The sequence below is a fragment of the Neovison vison genome, chromosome 14 (genome assembly GCF_020171115.1).
Source record: "Neovison vison isolate M4711 chromosome 14, ASM_NN_V1, whole genome shotgun sequence".
NCBI lineage: Eukaryota > Metazoa > Chordata > Mammalia > Carnivora > Mustelidae > Neogale > Neogale vison.
The window spans coordinates 35,988,146-36,012,132 of NC_058104.1; the positions used below are offsets into that span (position 1 = coordinate 35,988,146).

The 23,987-nt window shown below is 45.1% G+C and overlaps 1 protein-coding gene across 1 annotated transcript in view; it reads left to right on the top strand.

Moving 5' to 3' along the window:
- Positions 1–23,987, top strand: part of LCMT1 (leucine carboxyl methyltransferase 1) — a 57,442-nt gene that overhangs the window by 6,672 nt on the left and 26,783 nt on the right. The window contains exons 2-5 of the mRNA XM_044233525.1: positions 12,559–12,650; positions 15,517–15,638; positions 20,129–20,205; positions 21,798–21,859. Coding sequence (XP_044089460.1) covers positions 12,559–12,650; positions 15,517–15,638; positions 20,129–20,205; positions 21,798–21,859 — 353 coding nt within the window. The remainder of the gene's footprint in view (positions 1–12,558; positions 12,651–15,516; positions 15,639–20,128; positions 20,206–21,797; positions 21,860–23,987) is intronic.

Genomic DNA, 23,987 nt, shown 5'->3' on the forward strand with positions numbered 1-23,987 from the left:
TGGGGAGAGAAGCAGCCAGGAAACAGAGAGGCAAGGAATCTGGTGTTTTGGGGGTGCTGGATGCTGTAGGATGGTTGGAAGGGGCTGTCATCTGAGCTGGGATGGCCAGGGAAGGCCCCCTGAGGACAAAGGTGGGGAGAGCCTTGCAAGAGGTGAGGGAGTGAGCCCTGTGCATGTCCGTGGGCACAGTGTCCCTGGCAGAGGGAAGGGGGAGTAGGAAGGCCTCCGTGGAGAGAGCTGGGCTGACTTGTTCCAGGAATGACAAGGCCAGGGTGAGGGAGAAGGGAGATGTTAGGGACCTGGGGTGGGAGCCACTGACAGGGGGGATTTTGAAGCGAAGAATGAGGTGACCTGACTTGGGTTTTATTGGGATCACTTCAGCTTCTCTGTTGAGAACAGTGGGGGTGGAAGCAGGAAGGTCACTTAGGAGGCTACTGGAATATTCCAAAAGAAGAGATGCTGTGGGATTGGATTGGGGTCGTAGGGGTGGAAGTGCTGCTAATCGACCGAGTCTGGCTGCATGTTGAGGAGGAGCTGATGGGATGTGCTGAAAGATTGGATGTGGGTGAGGCCCAGGAGTCAAGAAGGTGCCCAGCCTCTGGCTCTTCTGGTTCATGTCAGATGCGGCTCCCTTCGGAGGCCCCTGACACCTGCAGACACGGTTCAGCCCACTATCTCTTCTCTGTGCATGTGGCAGTCAGTCCCATTGCAACGCAGACATCTTGTTTAATGATTATCTACCCCGTGGGAATAATGCTGCCCGGAGGGACCAGGTGTGTCTCAGTGCCTCATGCCCTGTAGACCCCAGTAAGTACTTCTCAGCCAGCAGAGTGAGAGGAACCGAATGTAGATGCTGAAGATTCTGTTTCCTGATGAGGTCTCCAAATTGCCATGTTCTGTTTCACTAGTCTTTAGCGGTCTGTGTGTTTTCAAATGCTGGCCAGGGGCTGTAAGACTGAAATTCTGTTGTGAAAATTCCAGCAGTTAATCTGCTGTCAACCACATTGAAAAATGTCACTGTTGATGTGCAAGTGGGTCACAGGATCACGTCTTGGCAGAGGCAGCATTTTCCGGAGGCCAAGGCCTTCCTTCCCAGCACAGTGTTGACATCTACACAGCTCAGCCCAGAGAGCAGGGTTGAGATTTTGACCTGACACATTCTGAAGGTGGGGGCTGCTGCTTTCTCTCCCCAGAGAAGACATGTCACTATAGAATGAGGATATTCTGGTGAGTGTAAATTAGCTGCCAAACTTGCCCATCAAGAAAATGGAATAAATCTTGGCTTTTCTGGATTTTTGCCACCTTCCCCCCATTTTTTCCAAAAGGCAATTATTAAATTTTGGAAAAATATCATGAAAAACAATGGTTTCACATCTAGAATACTAATTACTTTCCTCTTACAGTTAATTTTTTTAAAAGATTTTATTTTTAAAGAATCTCTGTCCCCAAACCCCCACTTGAGAAATCACCTGCTCTTCCAACTAGCCGGCAAGCTGCCCCTTCAGGATTAACTTTCTCAATGACAAAAGTGAATACATTTCCCCCACCCAGTAACCTAATTTAAATAAAGCGGGCATATAAGTTCTTGCCTCCCTTTTTTTTTTTTTTAAATTGGCTGAGTGGTATTCCACAGTGTGTTTGTACTTATGTGATGATATTTCTGTTCATCATTTGGGTGGCTATTCGGGTTGTGATGAACATTTTTGCATGTGTGTTTGAATTTCCCAGTGAGATGGATTTCAGGGAGGAAGCTTCTACAAAATCGTCCTCAAAAGGTTACGTCAGTTTCTGTTCTCACCCATGGTAAAGGAGATGTTCTCACAGAATCACCTTAGTCTCTTAAATTGTCAGCTGACAGGTAGAAAAAGATTTCATTATTTTGAGAGGGAGAGAGAATGGGGAAGGGGCAGAAGGAGAGGAAGAAAGAGAATCTGCCCCTGCTGAGTACAGAGCCTGTATAGGGCCAGATCCCACAACCCTGAGACCATGACCTGAGCCAAACTCAGATGCTCACCCTGTTGAGCCACGTAGGTGCCCCTTAAGTTTATATTTTTATAATCAGTAGTAAGACTGAGTATTTTTAGTTGGTCACTGTCACTGATAGTTTTTTATATGAACGCTCTCTCCTTAGCATTTTCTCACTGGATTGTCTTTTTTGTTATTTATATTTTTATTATTGACTTTTTGTTTGTTTGTTTTTTCCTGAAGATTTTATTTATTTATTTGACAGAGAGAGCACATGGACACAAGCAAGGGGAGTGGCTGAGAGAGAGAGAAAGAGAGAGAGGACAAGTAGGCAGAGTGACAGGCAGAGGGAGAGAGAGAAGCAGGCTTCCCCAGAGCAGGGAGCCCAAAGTAAGGCTGGATCCCAGGACCCTGGGATCATGACCTGAGCCAAAGGCTGAGCCACCCAGGTGCCCCTTTTATTGATTTGTAAGAACTTTGTATATGTAGGATGGTGGTCCTTTGCCTCTGTACTTGGTACAATATTTTGTTCCAAACTATTTCTTGTCTTTGAGTTTCGCTTGTACCAAACATTTCATGATACATTTCTTTTTAATTAACATATAATGTACTATTAGCCCAATTCACAGGTCTGTGAATTGTCAGGTTTACACACTTCACAGCACTCACCATAGCACATACCCTCCCCAATGTCCATAACCCAACCACCCTCTCCCTATCCCCTTCCCCCTGGCAACCCTCAGTTTGTTTTGTGACATTAAGCATCTCTTATGGGTTGTCTCCCTCTGGATCCCATCTTGTTTCATTTATTCTTTTCCTACTCCCCAAACCCCCCATGTTACTTCTCGACTTCCTCATATCAGGGAGATCATATGATGTCTTTCTCCGATTGACTTATTTCGCTAAGCATAGTACTCTCTAGTTGCATCCATGTCGTCGCAAATGGCAAGATTTCATTTCTTTTGATGGCTGCATAGTATTCCATTGTGTGTGTGTGTGTGTGTGTGTGTGTGTGTGTGTGTACACACACATCTTCCTTATCCATTCATCTGTTGATGGACATCTATGTTCTTTCCATAGTTTGGCTCTTGTGGACATTGCTGCTATAAACATTCGGGCGCACGTGCCCCTTCGGATCACTATCATGTTACCTTTCATTCTGAATGTTTTTGTTGCCAAATCTGAAAGTTTAACTTCATGGTTTGTGGCTTTTAGATGATGCTTTAGGGACACCTGGGTGGCTCAGTTGGTTGGACGACTGCCTTCGGCTCAGGGCGTGATCCTGGAGTCCCGGGATCGAGTCCCGCATCAGGCTCCCAGCTCCATGGGGAGTCTGCTTCGCTCTCTGACCTTCTCCTCGCTCATGCTCTCTCTCACTGTCTCTCTCTCTCAAATAAATAAATAAATAATCTTTTAAAAAAAAATAGATGATGCTTTAAAAGACCTTTTCAACCATTACTACATTTTCTTTTGGCACTTTTATGGTTTTGGCTTCTGTTTCTTAGACCCTTTTATCTATCCTTATTATTTTGCATGATATAAAGTAGCTGTTTTTGTCCGTACACCATCTAGTGATGGTCTATAACCCCCATGGCTTTGAAACATCACTTAGATACCAAATTCTTACATATATTTTAGCACAGCCATGTGTATATTTTTCTTCACTTCCAGTTGGACTTGCTTTTTTCATTTTGATGGCTAAATCTTTTGACTTGCGATATAACTTAGCTGTGAATTCATTGAGAGGTCCCATAGCATGCTTCTCAGACTAAGAATAAGTTTGTTCCAGGTAACTGTTTTCTTAGTTCATTTGAGCCACTGTACTGTAGGAAGGAAGAAAAGAAAGGGACATTGACAAAATGCTCTTGTCTAATTCTGTAAGAGCAATAGCTTTTCAGGAAACCCTATCATGTAAACTTCAACATACATGTCATTGGCCAGAACTAGGCATGTGGCCTCACCCCTAGCTGCAGGAACATGTGGGAGGGGAGAATTTCTCACAGGACAGATTGGTACCTCATAAAAGTTGAGGTGCTCTTACTCAGGAAGTACAGGTAGGTGGATATTGAAGGGGAACTTCGAGGGTCAGCCACATCTCTCATCTTTTTTTTTTCTCTCCTTTAGAATTTCCCTATGTAGGGGTGCCTGGGTGACATAGTCAGGTTGAGCGTGTGAGTCTGGATCTCAGCTTAGGTCAGAATCTCAGGGTGCGTTCAAATCCCATGTAACTTTCCATGTGGGCACATAGCCTTCTTAAGAGAAAAAAAGAAAAGGAAAGAAAAATTTCCCCAGGTATTCTAAGAGACAGAAGGGGAGGAGAAGGAAGAAAGAGACTGGAGGTGAGAGCAGGGGAGAGGAGATAATGTATGGAAGAAAATGCTCAATCTTCAGTGTTCAGTTTGAGGAGCTTTAAGAAATGTCCACCGTTGGCTCTTGAACAACATGGATTTGAATTGCATGAGTCCACGTATATGCGTGTGAGTATTGATCTCAGCTCAGATTTTCTGGTATATATAGTACAGTAATGCAAATGTATTTTCTTCATGATTTTCTGAGTATTTTCTTTATCATACTTTAGTGAGGGAATACAATGTATAATACGTATACCGTACAAAATACCTTGAATCAACTGTTTCTATTACCAGTAGTGCTTCTGCTCAACAGTAGGCAAGTAGTAGTGAAATTTTGGGGGAGATGGAATTTACATGCAGATTTCTGACTGCACGGGAATGGGTACCCCTAACCACCATGTTGTTGAAGGGTCAACTGTGTGTCTGTGTCCCAGCCCCAAAGACAAGACATAAAGTGTATCTGAAGCTCCAGAAGTTACCCTCGCATCTCTTTGTAGTTAGTCTCCTTACTGCCGCTGGTCATTTTCTGATTTCAGGATCTATGGTAGGTTAAATTTGCCCGGTCTTGAACAACGTGTGAATGGAATCTTGCCATATATAATTCCTTTGTCTTCTTTCACTCAGCGGGTTCTTTGAGATTTATCCATGTTGTGTGCACTTATCAAAGATAAAGAAAGCCTGATCCTGGTTAAAGTGGAGAGACGGGATTTTGATCAGTAATAACTGTAGCAATCAGGAAAAGAGTCCCGCATGAATGAAACTCCACCTCGATTTGTAAGAAGGCATTTTAAGGAGAGAATGAAGAAATAAGGCCAGGGACAAATAACGTCAGAGAAGTAACACATTACAAAAAGTAGAATAGGTATTGGTCCATATGAAACCACTTGTATTTTCTCACTGGGAGACAAGGGCCTGACTTTTCAGTGTTGATTGAACAAACAGTAGATGCCTTGAGCTTCCTCAGCAGGCACTAAGGGGATTGGTGTTGCAGGGTGGGACCTGGAGCTGTTAGAAACTATGTTTAATGTTTGAGTTTGTATATGATAAGCCAGGTTTGAGAAGAGGGCTCAGAGCAGTCTGGCTAGAGTTTGGTCAAGGAAGGAGTCTTCGTCAGTATAAAGTAGTTTCCTCCTTTGTATGTAATGTGCATAGACCACGATTTGTTCATCTGTTCATCTGATGATTAGACATTTTGTTGTATCCAAGTTTTTGGTCATTGTGAATAGGCTACAATAAACATTCTTACAGAAGTCTTAAATTTCTCTTGAAATTGTTAGTGGGGTGGGGCGCCTGGGTGGCTCAGTGGGTTAAGCCTCTGCCTTTGGCTCAGGTCATGAGCTCAGGGTCCTGGAATTGAGCCCCACATGGGGCTCTGTCCTCAGCAGGGAGTCTGCTCCCCACCCCCCGCTTGCCTCTCTGCCTAATTGTGATCTCTCGATCTCTCTCTCTTTCTCTCTGTCAAATAAATAAATAAATATCTTTTTAAAAAGAAAAAGGAATTGTTAGTGGGATTGCTTAGTTACAGGGTGGGGACATATTGAAGTACTAGCCTAGTTTCCAGGGTGGTTGATCAGTTTACACTTCCCACCAGCAACGTAGTAACACTCCAGTTGCTCAGCATCTTTGTTAACATTCTGTGTTGTCTGTGAGGATGAGATAGTGTGGTCATGAATGATCTTAGGTCCCTTTTCATGTGTTTATTGGACATTCCCACATCTCTTGTGAACTGTTCATGTCTTTTGGCCATTTTTGTTGTTAATGTTTTTGGTTTTGACTTACTAGAGTTTGTTATATATTCTGGATAGGAATTCTTTGTCAGGGAGATGGATTGTAAATCTATATGGATAGGAAAATGAAAATTTTAAATATTTTACAGTAGCATCTAAGACAAACTGGTTGGCCTGACTGGATGGCTCAGTTGTGGAAGCATATCTGAGTTTTGATTTCATCTCAGGTGTGGAACTCAAGGTCATAGTTCAAGCCCTTTTTTGGGCTCCATGCTGGGTGTGGAGCCTGCATACAAAACAAAAAACAAAAAATAAGGAAACTAGCTAGGAATGAATCTCATGGAAGACAAGAAACACCTTTATACAGAAAAGTATAAAACATTGTTGAGAGGAATTCACGAAGACCAAAATAATTGGGAGATATGCTTTGTTCATGCATCAGAGGATTTGATGTTGTCGAGATTTCTGTTTTTCACAGCTTGATTCTTGCAAACAATGCAATCCCAGTCAAAATCTTGGCCTTTTTTTTTTCTTAGAAGAAATGAAGAAGTTGATTCTGAAATGTGTATGGAAAGGTAAAGGGTATGGAATAGCCAAAAAATTCTCCAAAAAAGAACATAGTTGAAGAACTTACACTGCTTATTCTTGCTGAATTTTAAGACTGATAGTAAAGTCACAGTAATCAAAGTCTTTGACATAAAGTTGGATCAGTGAAACAGAATAGAGTCCAAAAATAGAGCGAGCACAACAAGTATTGTCAATTGATTTTTGCTCAGAGTGTTAAGTCAGTTAAGTGGGGGAAAGGGAAGTCTTTTTAATGAATAATTCTGCATGATATTCAGGCAGAAACAATATGGACCTTGACCCCTCCCTGATTCTGAGCACACACCTCAATTTGGGATGGATTATAAACCTAACTATAAAAACTAAAACCAGGGCAGCTGGGTGACCCAGACTCTTAAGAGTCCAACTCTTGATTTTGGACTCAGGTCGTGATATCAGGGTCATGAGATCAAGGCCAGTGTCATGCCCTGTGTCGGGCTCCATGGTCAGCAGGGTGTCTGCTTGAGAGTCTTTCCCTGTACCCCTCCCCTGTGTGCACTCTCTCCCCCTCTCAAATAAATATTTAAAAAGAAAAAGAAGCTAGAACCAGAAGGCATTTGTATGAAAACATGGGAGAATATCTTGACAACCTTGAGGTAGGTAAATCTTTCATATACAGAACACCAGAAACACTAATTACAACAGAAAAATAGATACACTAAGAAAATTAACAAGCAAGACAGACTGGGAGAATATATTCAGAATACATGTTCTTAAATGTTTAATTTTTTCTGAAGTATGTTGGCATTATTCATATCCATGGCATCCCATTATTCTATCTATGCTAACTTTTTTTTTAATTGTTTGTTTAAGTCAGATATGCGACACTGTACCACTGAAGTCTCTGATTGGCTTCTCCTTCTTATTCACTCTGTCTTAAATGTTGATTCCTTTTCAGTTGAAGTCTTGCCCAGACTATTCAGGGACTCCTTGCACAGAGAAAGTCGATCTTAGATTCTATTAATCCTTGTTAATAGTTGGCTATTAGGTGAAGCTGGAAGACAGTACCAGTAGCTTCCTTTGAGAGGAGATGATAGCTTATGGGTTAATTGAGGCCCACCATTGTTTTTGGGTTCTTAAAATATTTTATTTATTTATTTATTTATTTAAGAGAGTGAGTGCGAGGGGAGGGCAGAAGGAGAGGAGGAAGCAGACTCTGCTCTGAGTGTGGTCCCTGAATGCGGGGCTCTGTCTCACAACCCTGAGATCATGACCTGAGCCAAATCAAGAGTCACACTTAAATGCCTGAGCCACACAGGCACCCCTGTTTTTCATGGGGTTTGTTTTGTTTTGTTTTGTTTTCCTTATATGATTAAACACTTAAGGCCTTGCGGATCTGCTGAGGAAAGCAACAGAGCTCATAAGAAGGGAAACAGACTTAAAGTCTGTGCAGGTGCAAAGTCTACTGCCCTTAAGACTTTGCTTCCTGCCTCCCATTTATAACCAAGAATAAAACCAATGGGAAATAGAAACCAAAAAAATGAGACTAGTCCGTGCAAAAGAACAAAGATAAAAATAAAAATGAGAGGTAAAGCAATATCTTAAAGGCCAGTATGCAGCTTGCAGTTAAAATTCCAAAGTTGAAAACTGATGCTAAGACTATTGGATTTATATTTGTAGTTGCAGGTATAAATACTGTAGGTACGTGTTTATGTACATATACTGCTTATAAATACACATGTACACACATGCATACACACAGACATCATTTCAGCAACTGAAGTGTTGGGGGAGGGATCACAGTCCAAGTGGGTAAATTGGTTTGAAAGGCAATAGAATTAAGTTTCGTCCAAGGTTGCACAGCTTGAGGAAACGACCTTGACCTCTGTCTGTAAAGCGGTGCCTTCCACATAGGGGCTTCTGAGGGTGGTACGTGTTCCTATTTGTCCAGCATGTGGAATAATGCCTGCGTTGCGGCCAGCACTCGTGAGTGCTGATTAGAAGTGAAATGAAGGAGCCCCCACCTCGACCCTCACTGGCTGAGACAGCAATGAGGGCCCCTTGTTTTTCCCTCAGATGAAGAAATACCAGTGGAGGGCAGGACAGTCCTGCCAATAGGGGAACGTCAGGCAGCACTGCTTGAACGGACAGGTGGCTGCAGTGGGTCAGTGCTTCCCACGGGAGGAATGGGAGATGACTTCAGGTGCACCCAGATAGATGTTTTGTGTTTTAGAAGGTATTTATTACAGGGTGTGTTAGAAGAAAATACTACGCAGAGAGTGAGTTGACTTAAAGGAATGTTAAATGGAGCAGGTGGTTTGTGAACGACATGAACATTTTAAAAGCAGTAGTTGATTCAGTGAAGACTGAGAAAGGTCTTTCTAAATCTGAGATTTTTGGTTCTTTGGGATTTATTTATTTATTTATTTATTTAAACTTTTTGAGAGAGAGAGAGAGAGAACCTGTCTGGAGGGAAGGGAAGAAGTCATTTAGCAGGCTCCATGCCCAGTGTGGAGCCAGGCATGGGACTCAGTGTTAAGACTCTGAGGTCACCACCTGAGCCACAACCAGGAGTTGGTGGGCCAACAGTCTGGGCCACCCAGGCGCCCCTACTTCATTCTTTTTGTGTCCTGCAGTCACTGGCACATCGTGTTAGAGTCGCCATTATCTTTCCATGTGGATGTGGTCAATCTTCCCTTGTGGTGTGGCTGGACAACTGCACCTGCAGCCCCTGGCTGGCTCAGCCCACATACCATTCGTGGGCCGTCTGAAGAAGGAGCACAAATCCTGATTGCTATTCAAGAACCATCCCTCGATACCTTCTGATGAGATCAAGAAAGACTCAGTAACACAGCCTACATCTCATGGCTCCGGAGCGTGGGAAAAAATCTCAGAGGCGATGATAGCCATCTCTTGAGAAAGGCAGCCTTGCCAGTGCCCTTGGCAGCATGAAGGTCAATGTTGTGTGGAAAGGGAAGGCTTAACCAACTCTTATCAATCATGTCGAAAGGGAAAGACTTAAACCAACTGAAAGGGAGGATTTAACCAACTCTTACCAATCTTCTGAAGCCTTTCATTCTTTTCAAATAAGTCTAAACAGCTTTTTCATAAGCAGAAAACTAAAATTCTAAGCAATAAAAAAGATTAACAAACTGGTGTTTCTTTTTTCAGTCTTACAACTGATGATGTCTTAGAATGAAATGTAGCATATGGGTAGTGTAGAAAAATTTTAAACAAATTAAAACACACACACACACACACACACGAGATATCTCTGAGGCTTCTCCTGTTTCTCTGCTGTTCTTCAGCCTCCCTGCCTACCTTCTGCTACTGGAACATCCAAGGCGCTTCCTGCCCAGAGCATTTCTATCTGCTACTCGTCCCGTCCAGAGTGCCTTTTGCACAGCTTTCTCCAATTCTGTGGGACTCTATGCAGCCCTCCCCTTTTCAGAGAGGCCTGCCCTTTGACCTTGTCTGATGCAGGTCCTTCATCCCCCATGCTGTTGTCCTTCATCTGGCATAAGCTCTTACTTCTCTTTGTCTCTATCTCTTTCCAGGGTTCCTGCTGTATTCCCAATGCCTGGTACTTTGCAGACACTCAGCAAGTATTGCTTGTCTGGATCCAGTAGTGTTAGCTGAGGGCAGATACAGAAGCTGCTCCATGTCATCCAGGAGAGGGCAGTAGGAAGTCCAGGGAGGAGCTCCCAGAGGAAGGCAGCTTGGTCAGCTTTTCAGCAGGTAGAGCTGCTCAGCGGTGGAGCGAGTGCTTTCTTTGTAGGGCGTGCTCAGGCGGTAGCTTGGTGTTGTTTGAAGGGTTCTTGCCCTGGATGTCAGGGTTGACTAGGTCATTGGGAAGGCCCCTTCCAACCTGACATCCATGTTTGAGGACTGTTCTCACTCGTCTATGGGTCTTTCTCAACTGCAGAGATGGCTCTTACCACTAGAGGGTACTAGGTGATGCCTTTGAGGACAGTGCTCTTCATACCGTGAACAGTGAGAACACAATTTTCTCTCTTAATTATTGAAGTATAGTTGATCTGTATAACATTATGTCAGTTTCAGGTGTGCAGCATAGTGATTTGACACATCTATACGTTACTCAGCGCTCACTACGATTACAAATAGTCACCGTCTGTCCCAGTGCAGTGTTATTCCAGTATTACTGACGATATTTCTAACATACTTTTCATCTTTGTGAGTTCTTTATATAAGCGGAAATATGTACCTCTTATTCACCATCACCAGTTTCGCTCCCCCCACTTTCCCTCTAGCAATCTCTAGTTTGCTTTGTGTGTTGAAGAGTCTCTTTTGTTTTGTTTGGTTGGAGAAGAGATTTTTCATGGCACTTATACCCCGAATACATATTTCAATGACAGCTTCACAAAACAATCTTTAACTCTTAATGAATACTGATACTTTCTGTTTAACTCTTGTCGTCTGCATTTTATAAGCCCGGGATTCACAGACTATTACATTGATTTTATGATATGGGTGGGTCACAATCCATTGTTTGAAAAGCACTGTTTCAGACAATGGAGTATGTTCACCCTTGCAAAACTCTGTGGGTCAGTTTGCCTTGACAGTCTGGGCTTGTAGGTAATTGTGTCTCTTCGTGCGTACTTGATGTATCTCTGTGTTGAGTTGCTGCCTTGTGTAGCCGAAGGTACGTGCTTCCTATGGGTATTTGCTGCAGTGGGCACATGACCATCTGTGGGAGACTGGTGGGGATGTACAGGATTAGCACAGACCATAGTCAGGGCAGGAGTAACCCTTGTCAGTGTATATGATGAGAACATATGATGTCTATCTGCTTCTGGGAGCTCAGAACCTAGTTGGGTGAAAACACACACACACACACACACACACACACACACACCCTACCCCTTTCATCTTACTCACCAAGTGAATAGAAATGAGATAATGTGCTCGGGATAGCACTTAGGATGTTTGAGGCTGTATGTAACAGAAGGCCATCTGCATTTGATCTGTTTATTACATTTAAGAAAAGATTTGTTTATTTGATAGAGTATTGGGCAGACGGAGAGAGAATCTTGAAGCAGATTCTCCACTGAGGATGGAATCTGATGCTGGGCTCGATGCCAGGACCCCGAGATATGACTTGAGCCAAAACCAAGAGTTGGCCGCTCAACTGGCTGAGCCACCCAGGAGCCCTTCCATTTAGTTTCAGTGATAAAGACATTTAACTCCCAGATACCCATTGAGGGCAAGGGCCAAAATGGCTTCACGTGGCCTTAGGGATCCAGGCTCCTTCCACTACTTCTTGTTTTCCTAAGACTGGTTCCTTACAGATGGCAGAAGACCTCCACTGGTAAGCTGGCCTTTTGCTTCTGGTTTAGAACACTAAACCCTTGGTTCCTTGTAATATAGACCGGGGAGAGTTTAGGCTACCATAGCATTTTCCAGGTTGTGTAGACCAGAGTTCAGGCTGCTGCACCAGTTTCTAGGTTGTAGCTGTTGTGTTTATTGGTTCCTGGTTTTCCCACTATGACCTGCCTGAGAGATGTGGAAGGACTGGTACCTAGTACAGAGCTGGGGGAAAGGCTTCAGTAGTCATTTGTGAGTTTTAGGAAACAATCTTGGATTTCCTTTCCTATGGACACAGAACTTGTGGTCGAGCAGAGTTGTCTGACTGGCTCTAGCCAATGAGTTTGCTGAGGGAATAAATGGTGGCAGGTCTTCTAGGTGAGGTATGAGGTGAGGTGCTGTGCTCTGCAGGGTCCTGGGAAAGGAGTTAGGCACATGAGCAAAGAGAGAGAAGAAATAGCCACTGGGGAGGGGTGGGGCGATGAGGAGCCCCCAGACAGATGACTGAGTCTGCTGAGATTTATAAGAAAGCATGAAACGTTCCTGTGTTGGTCTTTGGAAGTAGCTGATTGTCCTTGACCTGGTTTCTGAGAATTGGGCTAGAACCTACTGACCTTGACTCACCTGCCTCCTTTCCTTCCTTCTAGGTTTGCAGTAAGCCTTGGCTACTGGCATGATCCATACATTCAGCACTTTGTAAGACTGTCTAAGGAGAGGAAGGCCCCCGAAATTAACAGAGGCAAGTGACCCCCTCCTTCCCAACGTCCCCTCATCAGCCCAGAGGCCTGAGGTTTTAGGGATTCATTCTTCAAAATCGAGGGTTCCAGTGTTCACTCCCTCCAGGGGTATATGAAAGTGCTCATTTCCCAACATCCTCACCAACACCGTGTATGAGGAACCTTTTCATTGATTTGTGAAAATCTGATTCATGAAAAATGGTATTTTTTTTTTAAGATTTATTTATTTTTTTGACAGAGAGATCACAAGTAGGCAGAGAGGCAGGCAGAGAGAGAGAGAGGAGGAAGCAAGCTCCCTGAGGAGCAGAGAGCCTGATGCGGGGCTCGATCCCAGGACCCTGAGATCATGACCTGAGCCAAAGGCAGAGGCTTAACCCACTGAGCCACCCAGGCACCCCTGAAAAATGGTATCTTAAGTAGTTTTATTTTATACTCCTCTTATTTTAGGAGTGAAGCTGAAAATCATTTTTATATGTTTCAGGCCATTTACATTATCTTTTACTGTGAACTGTCTGTTCAAGTAAGGAATTCCTTTCTTGGCCTTCTTAAAGTGATAGTAACACTGTTAGGCTCTGCAAGCCCTTTCTATCAAGGCAGTGAAAGGATTTAAGAGGGGAGGGTGACTCATTCTCAGTCAGATTGAGAAATTAGCCAAATGACCCCAAGTGCTTGGGCATGCAGGGAATCCTGGCCCTAAAGATGGAGCTTGTGGGTAGATTCTGTAGGAAAGGCAAAGAAGGTTTAAAGTGGTGGTCCCTGACAGTAAGGACATGCACCTTACTTTGAGCTGAGGGTGAACCAGGCTTTAGAAAGATGGGGCCAGGCCTGCCTAAGAGGCCTGAAGCCTCCGTCCCGGGCTCCTGAGGCAGCTTTCCTAACCGGAGGCAGGGATGCCCCCCTTGGAGCCCCGGGACCTGGGTGCCCCAGGCAGTATGTCAGCGGCCTGCCTTCCTTCTCTCTCTGCCTGGGCTGGCATCTCCATGTTGTGGCACAGATAGGGTGTGGTGAGCATCTTTAAAGTTTTTGTTTCAATATCCAGTCTGTTGTGGATGATATTCTGTAACATACATTAAAAATGATTTCCTAGAGTGGAGATGCAACATGGGGGGTTAGGAGGGTAGAAGAATAAATGAAACAAGATGGGATCGGGAGGGAGACAAACCATAAGTGACTCTTAATCTCACAAAACAAACTGAGGGTTGCTGGCGGGAGGGGGGTCGGAAGGGGGGGTGGGGTTATGGACATTGGGGAGGGTGTGTGCTATGGTGAGTGCTGTGAAGTGTGTAACCTGGAGATTCACAGACCTGTACCCCTGGGGATAAAAATACATTATATGTTTATAAAAATCATAATAATAAATTTTTTTTAACTCTCAAAAAAAAATTATTTCCTAGAAACAAAATACAAGAGACACCTAAAATACAAGCTCAAATTATTTATTGGGAGAATCAATAGACCTAGAATTCCTGTATCACATTGTGGAACATTTCTTTTCTTTTCTTTTTTTAAATATTTTATTTATTTATTTATTTGACAGACAGAGATCACAAGTAGGCAGAGAGGCAGGCAGAGAGAGAGGGAGGAAGCAGGCTCCCCACCAAGCAGAGAGCCCGATGTGGGGCTCAATCCCAGGACCCTGAGATCATGACCTGAGCCGAAGGCAGAGGCTTTAACCCACTGAGCCACCCAGGTGCCCCAATATTATTTTTTAACATTGTGAAACATTTCTAAATGCTACTCAGATTTTGTTCTTAAAATAGTTAAAACTTAAGCAGCAGGGTTTTATTTTATTTTATTTTTTTTAAAGATTTTATTTATTTGTCAGAGTGAGCACAGGCAGACAGAGTGGCAGGCAGAGGCAGATGGAGAAGCAGGCTTCCGCTGAGCAAGGAGCCAGATGTGGGACTCGATCCCAAGACACTGGGATCATGACCTGAGCCAAAGGCAGTGGCTTAACCAACTGAGCCACCCAGGCGTCCCAAGCAGCAGGGTTTTAGAACTCAGATTTTATCTTCCTTTCCCCCTCTTTTATTTCTCACCGCATTTGCTCCAGCTCACCACTCTGTAGCTGAACAAGTCCGTTTATTAGGCAACATTTACTTGTGCTTTCCCCTCTCCCAAGTGGTCTGTCAGGCCATTTTATTTATTTTTGTTATTTATTTTAAAGATTTTATTTATTTGAGAGAGAGAGAGAAAGAGTTGCAAAGCAGGGGGAATGGCAGGCACAGGGAGCAGGAGAAGCAGACTCCCCACTGAGCAAGGAGCCCGAGGGGCCTCTGTCCCAGTACCCTGGGATCATGACGTGAGCTGAGGACAGACTTTTAACTGACTGAGCCACCCAGGTACCCCTGTGAGGCCATTTTCTAAACAGAGGCTCTACCCACACAGGATGGAGATTGCAGAAACATGGTAAGAAATAAGACTTTCTTTTTTCCTCTGTCATTTGTCTTTCCCGTTTCCTGTCCTCAAAATATTATTTTCATCATGATCTTGAAATTTTGACACTTTGCAGACTCTTGAGTGGCTTGCACCTAGCTGTAAAAAAGCACATTTCCCAGAGGAATATTTAGATCCAATGTTTTGCTGTAATATGGTTGTCTCTCATATGTAAATTTAAGGCACATTTTATTTTTAAGATAGTTAATTACACCATTAAATAGATTGTACTTACTTTGGTTCTTGCCACTTTAAATTTTAAAAAAAGAGAGAATGTGAAAGTCCTGATTTCTCCCATGAGTCCACAGAAAAATCACTGACCTCAAAGAAGAGCAGCAGAATCCTCCTGTGCTCTTCTCCTGGGGCGGGCTCTGCAGGGATGCTTTCCGACCTCACTGAGTGATGGCTTGTCTCTGTGTGTCTCTCTCTCAGGATATTTTGCTCGAGTCCATGGTGTCAGTCAGCTGATAAAGGCATTTCTGCGGAAGACAGAATGTCATTGTCAAATTATAAATCTTGGGGCTGGGATGGATACCACCTTCTGGAGACTAAAGGTAAATGAACATTTGCCCTCTTCTTTCCCGAATTGTTTCATTTGTGAAGGTGCCCGCCTGGTTCAAAATGTTAAAAATATATTCAGAGGGAATGCAGTGACTGCCCGTCTCGTGCCCCTGTCCCCAGCTGCTTGTGCCTGCTGCCGCCTTTAGACACGTACTTGATGTCACCGGGGCCCTGGTGAAGGATGGGTGCCTGGCTTCTCATCCTTTCCTGTTTCAAACTGGGCATCAGATAAAAACCCTTGTAGATGTGTCCTCCGGACGTGTGAAAGACCCTGCCAGTGGGATTGTGAGCCCCAGAGCCTCTGTGTCTGCCGTGTTGATGATCACGAAGATTTTATTGTCATCGTGACAGTGTCTACAGTTTAGAGATGTGCAAGGCTGGGTGATAGTGATGTGACACAGAGGCCTTTCATAGCTATTCCCTGATTTGATCCCTCACCTGCTCTGTTAACGAGCAAGCACAGGTATAACTACGCTCACAGGAAATGAGACGGGTCCGGTGAGTGGCAGAACCAGGAGCAAATAGACTGCAGGTCCTGCAAGTCCAGGTCGCTTCCCTGTTCTCTGTCCAGAGCCTTGTGCTTGCTCAGGGGGGTCTTTGTGGTCCGTCAGTCGGTGGTACGTCTCTCCCTCATTGACCATGGTGTGGTGGAAGGAGCTGGAGCAGAATGCAGGGGCGGAACGTGTGCATGTGAGCAGAAGCCACTGGAGGAATGCCTCCTCTAGGCCCCACACCCTTTCGAATTGGTCCCGGGGTTTGGTTTCTTCCCCTGTCAGTAATGGGTTAATAATGAATAAATCTGACGTTTTTCTTTCCTTTCAAGGTACTTGAGACTTAGGTACCCCTTCCAAGAAAATGGTTATCTGTCCGAAGTGAGGAAAGCAAATAGCACAGGGTAGGAAAGATACTGTGGAGGTGTTTTGTTTGATAATCATATTGCTCTAAAGGGGTTTTTGTTTTTGTTTTTGTTTTAAGTTTCTTTTTAAAAAAAAAAAAATGCTTGTTTGCGTTTCAGAGCCTAGGTGGAAAGGGCCAGATTTCGCCTACCCACCTGTCTTTGTAAATCAAGTTTCACTGCAACACAGCCACTCCCATTTACTTAAGTCTTCTCTGTGGCTGCTTTACCAGCACGACAGGGGAGTTGAGTAGTTTGAGGAGAGGCCATCTGGCCTGCAAAGGCTAAAATACTTTCTGGCCATTTGCAGCAAGTTTGCTAATCCCTCAGTTGAGAGATCTGTGCTTCTAGACAGTGTGAAGAAAATTTTGTCTGCCAGTCTCATGGTCTCATGCACCTTCCACCCTGGATGGTCTCCCGGCTGCATCAGCAGAGGCTTAGCAGCGGGTCACAGGCTTTCTGCCTGCACCACGGTGGGAGCTTGTTCTGTATGATCTCGGGCCCAAGACTGTGGGGACAGTTGAAGGCTCCCGCCTTCCGGCAGCAGGCAGCAGTAAGGCCTGGGAAAGCCAGTACCACCACAGATAGAGAGTCATGGGGTAGTGAACCCCTTTAAGGAACCTTGGCTTCTCTGTGTCTCCCGATTTTTATTTCCACACAACCCAAGGATCAAGGACCCAGGGAATGGGTGTCACCTTGGGCAGTCTGTGCTGTGGTCAGCCCTGCGGGATCCCCTTTGAATCCAAGGGCTGTCCTTCCTCACGGCTGTCCCTGGAGCTTTCTGGGACTGAGGCCCCATTCTGGCTGTCCTCCACGCCTCCTATGACATGCCAGCTCCTGACAAATAGGAGTCAGATGCACTTAAGGAATCCCAGAACCAAAACTGGAAGTGTCACGTGCCGCAGCCGTTTTGTTCCTTTGCCAAAGCCCAGAAAGAAGATGTCTGTTCCTTAGAGGCTCCAGGTGTGCCTCTGGATAGCTTTCCCTCCACAGTGACCCCTTACTCAGAATTCTTCTGAGGGTCAAGTGTCTGATACCTGGGTACCTGATACATGACTCGATCCCATGACCCTGAGATCATGACCTGAACCAAAATCAAGAGTTGGCCACTCGCTCAACTGAGCCACCCAGACGCCCCGAGGGAAAGCTCCTTATAATAAAGTAAGAAGTCCAATACAGGACATAGGAGTGTATGCTGTCCTTCATTTGCTTTCAATCATTCTCATTTGTCTTGGCATTTTATTTTATTTTATTTTATTTTTTAAAGATTTTATTTATTTATTTGACATAGAAAGAGATCACAAGTAGGTAGAGAGGCAGGACGAGCGAGAGTGGGAAGCAGACTCCCCGCTGAGCAGAGAGCCCGACATGGGGCTTGATCCCAGGACCCTGAGACCACGACCTGAGCAGAAGGCAGAGAGGCTTAATCACTGAGCCACCCAGGCGCCCTTGTCTTGGAATTTTAGACTCTCCTTAACCTTTCCTATCGTGGGAGTAACATTCTGGAAGTGTGTTGTGGGGTATCCTAGCAGAAGTTACATCCTCATCTTCCCTAAACATTTCCTCCCAGTAGCCTCAGCGGCTCGTCCATCGCCACGTTCTGCACCAAGCCAGGCATGCGTGGCAGCTGTGAGTGTGAATGGTGGGGATGGCCAGCCTGTGTCTTCTGAAACGCCAGGAAGCGGTCTTGTTCTCTGTCCTCCTGTCTCCCTCTTTCCCTGTCTCTCCCGCAAACCATACCCCCTGAGATTTTCCACAAGGGTGGGCGGTAACTCAGTTCTGACGCTCACCCTTCGGGGTCCCCTCCTATTAGGAAACGCTTGCTTGTGATTTCTGTCCCCATCATGCTGACCCCGGGGTCATTCTCTGCTTCCCTTCGCGGGTGACTGTCTGCATTCACGGTGCTCTTGCTGTGCAGCGGCTCACGTCAGAAACGGGGGTGTCTTCCCAGGCTGCAGTAGCGACGCCGCAGCCAGACTCTGGACACCAGCACCTGGCTTTGCTTTCGTCTTTTCCCCTTGAGCAAACTGGCTCTGTATTTCTGGAATAGAAGTACAGGTGGACACGGGTGTTCAGAGAATACACGGTGGGGGGGATGCTGAACAAGTCAGCAGGTGCGGAGCAACTTGTTTCTTGCTAGGCCGTAGGGTCGTGAGGAGCTGCTGCAGGCGACACACAGGGTGTGGTAGGAAGAGGCCAGAAAGGGGTGTCTCTGCAGCTGGGGGTTGAGGAGAGGATGCGTTCAAGAATAGTCATCAGGGGGCGCCTGGGTGGCTCAGTGAGTTAAAGCCTCTGCCTTCAGCTCAGGCTATGATCCCAGGGTCCTGGGATCGAGCCCCACATCGGGCTCTCTGCTTAGGGGGGAGCCTGTTTCCCCCCTCTCTCTGCCTGCCTCTCTGCCTAGTTGTGATCTCTATCAAATAAATAAATAAAATCTTAAAAAAAAAGAATAGTCATCAGGGCTGAGTGACTGGACATAGCAGACATGGAGAGAATGTGCTAAGATGGCCAGGGCGTGACCAGGCTGGGACACAGATGGGGGAGCAGGGCCGTGAGTATGTGTGTGTCTCTGTGTCTCTGTGTGGGTGTGTGTACCTCCATGTGTGTGTCTGTGTATCTTTGCATATATATCCTAGCCTCTTTGTCTCTGTGTGTCTCTGTGTGGGGTCTGTGTGTCTATACATGTCCCTGTGTGTGGGTCTGTGTAGATGTGTTTCTTTGACTCAGTGTATGTGTTTGTGTGTTTCCGTTTGTGTGTGTGGCTTTCACACTTTCTTTACTGCAGGCCACGGTAGAAATAAACGTACAGCCCAGGCCAGGCTGCACATCTGTGTACGCGTGTCAGTACATCATAAAAGCCCACCCATGCCGCTTACTCTGGCGGGTCCTGCTGTGAGTGCCGCTGGAGTATTTATTTCTACAGGACTCCTCACAGCCCTGTGAGGTGCTGTCCCTTCTCTACTGTGTGGATGGGGAAAGCTTGGCCCAGGGAGTTGAGTGACTTCCCAGCACCTCTAGCAGACAAGTGGCTGAGCTGGGATCTGAACCCCATTCCCCGGCTCCAGAGTGCCTGCCCTTTTCCCCCACCACACTCTCCTCTCACAGGAAAAAGTAAATGTAGCACAAAACAGTGCTTGCCCTCACCGTGGCGGGTGCCTTGTGATATTTGCTGTTGTATCCTGTTTGATCCCCCACATGCAGGCCCCACCCCCACATGGGTTTCCTGACCCTCCCTAATCTGTCTCTGTCTGCTTTTTGGCAAAGTCTGTTAAGTCCTACTTCCCCAGCGCCTCTCAGTGCCTCCCTGTCTCCATGCCAGTGGCGGCTCCCCCAGTTCCTGCTCCCCATGACTTCCTCCCTGGACCTTCTTCCTGGACGGCTATGAGCACCTCCTAACTTTCATTCTCCGTCCGTTCTCCACACGGAGACTGAAGTCACCTGAAACATGCATTTTTCACCGTATCGTTCCTGATTTGGGCCCTGAAATACTCTGTTGCTGTTTGGGGCTTAGTACTCAGTGCATGAAGATGGTCAGTAAATGTATGAGGGGATATAGAATTAGGAAACTTACTGTGTATTTTTCCTCAGGATGAAGATCTTCTCCCAAGAAAATATTTTGAGGTTGACTTTCCAGTCATAGTCACGAGAAAGCTACACAGCATCAAGTAAGTGTGGCTTGGACCAGACAGCAGAGCCGGGTAGATTCAGAGGCAGCGGTTAGTAATGGGCTGGTCTGCATGCTGGGGACCTCATTTTAGGAGGCTCTTCTCTTGGACCCCCTCCCCACTTTCTTGCTGGCCCTGGCATCCTCATTCCAACCTGTGGAGCAGTCTTCCAAATGCAGTACACCCTCCATCGTGAGTGATGAGGAAGCTAAACTTAGGCATTTACTGCATGTGAGATATTCTGGGTACCACCCTGAGGTCAGGTTTGAGAAGTTTGCAGAGCTGTTGAGGACGAGTCTGTGACTCTATTGTGGGAGGTTTTTTTTTCCTTTTTTCTTTCTTTCTTTCTTTTTTTTTTTTTTTAATATTTTATTTATTTGACAGAGCAGAAGAGCAGGGAGAGTGGAAGAGGGAGAAGCAGGCTCCCTGCTGAGCAGGAGCCCAATGCAGGACTCATTCCCAGGACCCTAGGATCATGACCTGAGTCGAAGTCAGTCGCTTAACCAACTGAGTCACCCAGTTGTCTGTGCTGGGAGCTTTTGTGGCATCATGCAAAATGGGAAGGGGGGGGTCACTGAATGGAACCATTCAGTGCTCAGAGCAGACTCCTGAATCTCAGTGGGGAAACCGAGGCTCAAAGCAGTGAAGTGAATTTCCCTCAGGCACCTGTGGAGGAAGGGGTGGAGTTGAGATTTAAACCCCGGCCTCAACTCAACGCCAGGGCTTCCTGGTGGTTTTAACTTATGCTCCCTTCCTTCTTTCTAAGTGATTTAAATAAAATGCTAAGTCTTACATTTAAAAAAAAAAAAAAAATTTTAATGAACCTAAAAGTTTCAGCTTGTCCTTCAAAGATATCTAGTTCTCATCATTTGGAAATATTTTTCAAGTATGAGACTGTTTTAGTTTATCCTATTAAACAAGGTTTTCACTCTTTCCAAATACAAGATTCTGTTACAGTAAATATGCTTTTTAGTTGCTGCCTGGCATCTAAGACTGTGTATCTGCAGAGGATGATCCAGCTTGGTAGAACCCCGCATGAAATAAGAGTAAGTGGGCTCTCACTTAAGCCCAGAGGTGGCTTCTAGGCTGGAAAACGCGTTGACCTTTGTGTGTGGTTGTTGTGATAGAAGATTTGGATCTCTCGGGTCTGATTTTTGGCGTATCCTGGAGGAGAGGACTCATCACATAAATGTTACTGACTTCAGGTCTGTGTAGGAGTCGGTTTTCCAGATTACTGTGATCAGTAAGCACTGGGTTATACATTTTGTTGGAGAAGAGGCAGGAAACTAGAGATGACTTGGAAAACACTGGAACATCGGGCAAATTCTCGCTGACCTCTCTCGAGTGATTTCTGAGTATTCAATATTTCCTGATGAGATGATGAGATTGAGAGTGGACATCCGATTCTGCCCCGATCTGCCGAAGTGTGACTGCGTGTGCCCAGGGCCAGATGTCACAGAGCAGAAGGCCCTGGTCAGTGAGTGGCCCTTGCTATGAACAGGAGCATGTGTTGCTATTTCTGGAGAGGGTGTTTGCAGTTTTGCTGAATCTGAGCTCCTTGCCTCATTTCTGTCTTTCCTATCTTCCCACAGAGTCAAGCCTTTCTTATTACAACCCATCATAGAATTACATTCAGAGGACCCGCTTCAAATCGGCAAGTACCCTTCACCTACGTTACAGTATAGAACTCTCTTTGCTTTCTTTCCCCTTTTCCTTTGAAAAGGGTGTGTGTGTGTGTGTGTGTGTGTCTGAGTCTGAGCCTGCGTGTGTGCGCCCATGATGTCACAGGTGTATACTTCTGTGATACATCCACACTGCATCAAATTTACAGTGAAGGAATTTAAAACAGATGTGCATAGGTCCCTATTCTTCAGTCTTTACAGAATGTTTCTCAGTGATTTGCAGAAGAGGCAAAAATAGATTTTTTCCAAAGATCTCCATTTCCAGTTTTCCTTGGGAGCGTCCATTCCGGCAGCATCAGACCCTCCGTCCCATCCCCACCGCTCCCCGATGTCTGTACCTGACCTGCTCTGCTGATGAGGTCTCCTCCTTGGCCCTTCTGCTCAGGTTTTCGTCCTCACATTTTAATTACGAGTGTTGCCAGCAACACTCTGCTCACCTCTAAGCCTTCTGAACCCAGGGAAACCTCTTCCAGAATGTTCCATCGTTTTCAGTCCGAGTCTGATGGAGTAGTTCAAGGGACTTCTTAATTGCTACCAGGAGACATGCCCAGAGAGGATGGCCTTTGTGGTTGGTGGACACAGATGACAGGAAACATCAGACAACCAGACGGGCCTCTATGCAACCACAGTGCCATACTCACGCTCCTAGTGAAGAAACTCCGCCAGAAAAGAACATCTCCCCCATCCTTTGTTTCCCTCCTATGAATTGTAAGTAGATCCTCTGCAGGCTTTGCCATTTTCAGGCCTTGCTGTTTTCTCCACTGTAGCTGTCACAATTCTTTGCATATTGGGTGAATACTTGGGTCAGGATGATTACTGATAATAAAAGAGCTACCACCTTGCATTAGCTTTGATCCATCACTGCAGGAATGTATGAAGTAGAAAGTAAACACGCTCCATAACCTCTCCCCCCACCAAGAGAAGCAGTGTTCAGGGTGTTTCCTCCTGTGGATGAAGAGCACACCTAGTGACAGATAAATATCACACATGAGAAAACACACACAGAAAGATAATCCAGTGCCTGGCGTGTACAGGGTTCCATACATTTTTGTTGAGAGACTATATATACACATTGAATGAATACATAGGTTGTAGTTCAGTATATATCTGTTGAATGAGTGAATCTTTATCTCTCAAAATCAGTAAATTCAGGTGTCCTTTTAATAAAGTGAATCATTTATACGTCCTGCTTTGTAGCTAGCTCACTCTTTCTGCAACCTAGAGATCTGTGACTATCTTCACGTCATCATCTGTAGGTCTGTCTCCTCATTTCTGATGGCTTTCTAGTTCTCCTCAGCGTGGAAATTCCATTTTCCTTAATGTATTCAGTACCGATGATCCTTTAGATAGCTGCGTGTTTTATGGTGTTCTCTTAAGCAGTGCTGTAGAAAGCACATGTACACGTGCATATGTGCAGGAATTGCTGGTTCAAGGAATTGTCCCTTGTGAATTCTAATAGCTACTGCCAAACTGTTCTTTGAGACCTTCTTTACTGGTTTGTATTTTCACTGAGAGTAGATGAGGGTTCTCTTTCCATACACCCTAACACTGGTTGTTACCATTTTTAAAATTCTGGCAAACCATCAAACCTATTAATATAAAAAATGTTAAAGAACTTTGTGCTAATGGAGTATTCTTCCTTCCTTGTACTGGCCTGCTAGATTTCTTTGTAAATGTCCATTGGAAATGTTGCAGTTTCATTTTCTTTTCAATTTCTGGGAATCCTTTAGAACATAGGATATATTCTTTTTTTTTTTTTTTTTAAGATTTTATTTACTTATTTGACAGAGATCACAGTTAGGCAGAGAGAGGGTTGGGGCAGGGGGAAGCAGGTTCCCTGCTGAAGCAGAGAGCTGGGTGCAGGGCTCAGTTCCAGGACCCTGGGATCATGACCTGAGCCAAAGGCAGAGGCTTAACCCACTGAGTCACCCAGGCACCCCAAAGATATATTCTTTGATCAAAGTCCCTCGTCAGCCTTTTTTGGGCAGATTTTTTTCTTAGTCTTCTGCTTGCTTTTCAACTGTGTGTTTGTGTCTCAGGTAGACACATTTTCTCGCCCTTTGCTTTGTAGTTTTTGATCTTGCCACCATATGGAGAAAG